Raw genomic sequence first — 5,228 nt, 5'->3', positions numbered from 1 at the left:
AGGAGGGAGGGTAAAAATGGGGTGAGAGAGAGTGAGAGGTAACGAGAGAGGGGAGGGGGGAAGGGGCTATTTATTGGAGATGTTTTTGCTGAGATAGAGGGAGTCAGTGAGAGAGATGTGAGAGAGGGAGAGAGAGAGAGAGAGAGAGAGAAAGGGAGATAGATAGATAGATAGATAGATAGGTAGATAGAGAGAGAGAGAGAGAGAGAGAGAGAGAGAGAGAGAGAGGGAGGGAGAGAGAGAGAGAGGGGGGGGGATAAAGATTAGATCTATATTCTGGAAAATGTTGCGTCGTACCTGGTCGAGCTTGTCTATTTTTAGTAATAACATAGGAAAATGTGTGTTTGGTTTGGGTTTGATTGTTGTAGTGTTTTGTTGGGGGGTTTTTTGTTTTTGTTTTTGTTTTTTGTTTTGGGGGGGCGTATAAAGGTTGTTTTCCACTGGTTTGTTACACTCCTTTTTTACAAAAATGTACCACGTCAGATTTATGTTTCTCAGTTTGTACGCATTTAGAGTTTTAGAGCGGAAGGTTGGAGGGCGTCACTGGGAGGTACTGCTTCTTTACTTTCCCTCTGTTGTTTCGGTCTGTCTGTCTTACTTTTTTCAAAGCACTAAATGTCACCATTATGTCGATGTGCTCTCTTTACTCAAGCAGACAAGAGTTTTAGAATAAATTTTATCTTAACTGTTCTTAGAGAGCTGTTAATATCTTTAAATTGGTGTGATTGGGGTACTACGTAAATGAGGTTATGAGATCGAAACAAGAAATGAAAATGTCCAATACTTCTAGGAAAGGGAGCAGTTAAGTTGCTTGCATTTAAAAATGTTGCTTTTTATATCAACTTGACGTAATATTATTATGGCCTACCCTTTTAGAAACCTATGCATTAATATCATAAAAATTAGACAGGCAAATCTCAAACCACAGTGTCGCTAGTTGCAGATCATGTAATGTGTCTATCAAAACGAGCGGGGTTTGGGGGAGGGGCGGGGTAATTCAAAAACTTGGGGAAATGATGGTGCCCAGTGTGAAGAACAAATTAAACTGTAGAAGTACGTCTTCGTGATTTTATTTTGTTGTCTGGTAGTAGTAGTAGTAGTATACTTGCCGTAATCCAATCTGATCTTTGCCTTGGAATTGGACTCTTGCACAATTCAATGTCTTTGCAAAGAAGGTTGTCAAAGAATGATTAATCATCCTAGACATATTAAAATTGGACAATAATGAATTGATTTGACCTTATGTATAAAAATGCACTTTTGTTTTGCTTAATCTAATGCAGACGCCTTTGTTTTGCTTCTATTGTTAGTGTGTAGGACAGAAAGAGATTCGGACGGGTATTTCAACTTTAAAATATATGCGTGTGAACATTCTTTTAGACGTTTTATCTAGAAATCTACTCTATGATTACATTTTTATAAAAAATCATACTATGCCCAAAGATGCACTGTAAATTCTTCACGGTTCCTTTCTACTAGCAGTCACTTCAAATTGTCTCACCAATGTTTTAGTACAGTGTTACGGCGGTTTAACTCCTCACTGGGCAAATTAAATGCACGTAAATTCCCAGTTTATTCCTCGTTTTAGTAAATGGTAAAACTGAGAACGAGTTTTAACTTGTTTCTATAAAATAATATGTTTACGGGCGTCCAGCTGCTCATGAACTTGACCTATCACGTGAAGTTCTTGATTCAAATCCGAGATCGGTTAACATTATATTTCTCCTTGTTGACATATTTCCTGTCAATCGGTGTGATAAGGAGTAACCAATAGAAGGTCAGTCATCCAAACGATCTGCATTGTTCTAGTAGAGCATTTAACTTTTAATAAAATACACCTGGGTAATGGGTTCCACTCCTGTGTTCTCAGAGAGTCCAATCCATGCAATGCCGTGTCCACGATTACCTGCGAGTCCAGGTAAGTGTCAGCTCTTCTGATCGCTGTGGTCAGTGTGCACACGTATGCCATGGAGCATGGGATGAGCAGCTGCTGTTGTGTAGTCGACCCGTGTTCGCATGCAGATGATATATTATATAATCTTCTTGATCGAGGTCAAAGACCGAAGGTCACTTGTTTTCATTGGTCGTTTGGTGGCAGGCTGGGTTTGTCACACCTCTTGTTGCCTTGAGAACTTTCCTACTTTAAGGCATAGAATGTATTCCGCATGCTTGCTTCGGGGTTGCGTGCTTGATCGTTTTGTTCGATTTGGAAAGAGGTAGGGAGTGTTTACTCATTACAGTCACGGGATTCGAATCCCCGAGGAAGCGTTCCTAAATTTAGAAAGCTCTAAGCGTTGAAAGATGCCACTGAGTCCTGTACGACAAGACCATGCATTATATTGCCTGCAAGACGTTAAACTTTATCGTGTCGATAGGAGTATACAGCTAAATTTCGTATAAAGATGAAAATTTTGTGTGAGTGGGGTTTGGCTAGCTCAGAAGTTATATTCCCTCGTTCTAGCATATGATTATTAATACCATCTTACTGAAGGAAAACATGAGCCAAACACACTCAAGGGTTTACTGTGCTGGATAGAAATGCTGGAGTACCAATCCTGCTTCGAATCTCCAGCTGTACATGTAATTATAAAGCCTTCCCCACACCCAGCCACATATTTCCGGAAATAGACGTTAAAACTAAGTCTGCTTTTCTTACGATTTTTGGTAGGTGGTAAGGTTTCGGCTATACCATAGAGAGGGTGAGAAAATCTTTTAGACTTTCATCCCGAAAGACGATACAGCTTTTCCCATGTTACGAGGGGCAAATAGGCAATCCGACCATCGTGGCATAGAACGTTATAATCTTACAAACTGATCTGCAGGTTCGATTCCGTCTAGGGTGAGATTATAGTACATGTATAGTATCTTTCTCTTTCGTGAATATTGCCTCACCCCAAGGCCGATGTCCTGATGGGGCCCAAGTTCTCCGACTTCAAATTGATTAACGGTATAAAAGAGGGTTACCCTTCTACCACAATCGACAAGATGTGGCTGCTCATTTCAAGTTAACTGTTGGTGTTAGCTGTCTTGCAATGATTAGGCTTGGGTTTTACATAATGCTAAAAAAAACACCATTAGTGCGAATTAAATTCTCGTGTTGGAAGGTTTATTTTGTCAGGAATCGTTGTATCCCTCTCAGCCCTGGCAGCCCCCGATGGGCGGTCTCGCAGCAGCTCGTCTCCTTTCTCTTCTAAGTTGTTCCAATGGGGTCATAAAACATGCAAGCACTTCTATCAGCCACGTACATCGTGCCAAGACGACCGGCATCTGTTAAGTAGCGATTAGGTGCTTCGCTATCGCATGCATGAGACTCTAGTTCGATTCCCGAGTAGGGAGAAATTTTTTTATCAAGTTTCTTGGTATTTCTGCTAGAACATAATACCCCTTACAGCCTGGGTTGGCCCTGACAGGCAAGATCCGAAGCCTGCCTCCTAAATGATCTTAATTGTGTCGATGGGGGTGTAAAAGCACATGCACTTTTTAAAAAAGTCAAATCGAAGGGTAAGAACAGATACTGAGTATAATAAAAATGTAAATGCATAGATGTATTCAGATTCCTGTAACGTTTGAACTCAAAAAATGTATAGAAATCGACGCTTTAAAATTGTGCGTGACTCGAGTGCAAATTTTGATCCCGATGTGGTGTAAAAATTGTATGCTGTATATGCGTAGTTCTTTCTGCATACTATGTCTTGTTCGACAGCACAAACTCCGCACCTCTCTGATCTCTGTCACGCTGCATGCATGAACTGACAGCTGGAATCGAATAATTGACAACTGCAAATGTTTATTTTCGGCTCGTGTGTACATGTATGAGATATTAACAAATTTAGGAAAATCGTTTGGTTGATGTTTGAACGTTGTAGTAGTAGTTCTCTGTGTGTGTGTGTGTGTGTGTGTGTGTGTGTGTGTGTGTGTGTGTGTGTGTGTGTGTGTGTGTATGTGTGTGTGTGTGCGCGAGTTTGTGTGATGTACGTGTGAGTACGTGTGTATATGATTTATTTATGCGTTTGTGTTTGTGTGTGTGTATATGTGTGTGTGCGTGTGTGTGCGTGTGCGTGTGCGTGTGTTGTGTGTGTGTGTGTGTGTGTGTGTGTGTGTGTGTGTGTGTGTGTGTGTGTATTTTGGGTGCTGGAAGGGAGCGGAATGAGCAAACATGTATAGACATAAAAATACACGAGCATTAACTTAGTTAACTCGCACACGGCGCTGAAGCACGTTAGGTTCTCAGCGTTACCTACAGACAGTTGAAGTTCAAACCTAAGATTGATGCTCAGTATTTTGCCTATCTAGAAAATGTCTTTCAACGGTGGTCTGATATGAGGTCTTCTAGAGATCACTCCGAATATTCCGATACAGTAATAGGCAAGCATTATATTTCTAAAACATATAATACATGTATACGTTATGTGTGTGTGTGTGTGTGTGTTTGTGTGTGTGTGTGTGTGTGTGTGTGTGTGTGTGTGTGTGTGTGTGTGTGTGTGTGTGTGTGTGTGTGTGTGTGTGTGTGTGTGTGCGTGCGTGTGTTTAAGGTGGATATATGAACAGAAAGGGTGTTGGGTTTCTTTCCTACGATAAATCTTTGGATGAGTTGTGATGCCACACCGTTTACATTCTGTATGATTAGAGTGCCATCTTGTCTCATCTTAAATGACTATCTTTGGCCGTGTGATCAACGAAAAACACGAGCTTATGAACAACATACGCTCTTGTACAGGGAGCTCGCTGTTCAGCTGTCGGGAAATAATACAGTCTGCTGCTATCACGATCTCACCATTCTTAGCTTTGGAAAAATTCATAAACAGAAATAACCATGTCTTTGACGCAGTTATTTACCCAAAGTACCGTTATGCTTACTTCAGTTTCTTATCATAGGCGCTTGAAATGTTCAAGGAGGAGAACATTGAAAACTTGGATGAGGAAACATTCTTTTTTTTTTTTTTTATAAATGTATTTTGCAGTCTTTGGGTAAAGGAATAGCACAAAAACTGAAGGTTTGTCACCTATACGAAAGAATCTCGATGGTACCAATAGTCTTGACAACCTAGTAATTTCCCCCTGGATTTTGGGGCCTGCTCAGTTCAAACTGGAAGTAACCAATCAGGCAGGTATCCCACAGTTCCCCTAGCGTGTCAGGCCAGGTTTTCCTGCCTCTTCCCTAGGGGAACACACAGGAGATTGGCTATGTCGCCACGCACTGCCTTCTTTTCTGGAATCGAATACAGTTT

General features: G+C 41.0%; 1 protein-coding gene across 3 annotated transcripts in view; it reads left to right on the top strand.

Annotated features, from left to right (window-relative positions):
* Window positions 1-5,228, top strand: part of LOC101846548 (melanopsin) — a 204,821-nt gene that overhangs the window by 192,272 nt on the left and 7,321 nt on the right. For 2 of the 3 annotated variants that reach the window (XM_035970641.1, XM_005090136.3), the window contains exon 6: window positions 1,871-1,918. The exons of the other annotated variant lie outside the window; for it this stretch is intronic. In XM_035970641.1, coding sequence (XP_035826534.1) covers window positions 1,871-1,918 — 48 coding nt within the window. The remainder of the gene's footprint in view (window positions 1-1,870; window positions 1,919-5,228) is intronic. 3 annotated transcript variants of the gene reach the window in all.

Source organism: Aplysia californica, unplaced genomic scaffold (assembly GCF_000002075.1).
Source record: "Aplysia californica isolate F4 #8 unplaced genomic scaffold, AplCal3.0 scaffold00013, whole genome shotgun sequence".
In the NCBI taxonomy this organism is placed as follows: Eukaryota; Metazoa; Mollusca; class Gastropoda; order Aplysiida; family Aplysiidae; genus Aplysia; species Aplysia californica.
The sequence above is the reverse complement of the archived record's forward strand: the minus strand, read 5'-3'. Positions and strand labels throughout refer to the sequence as shown.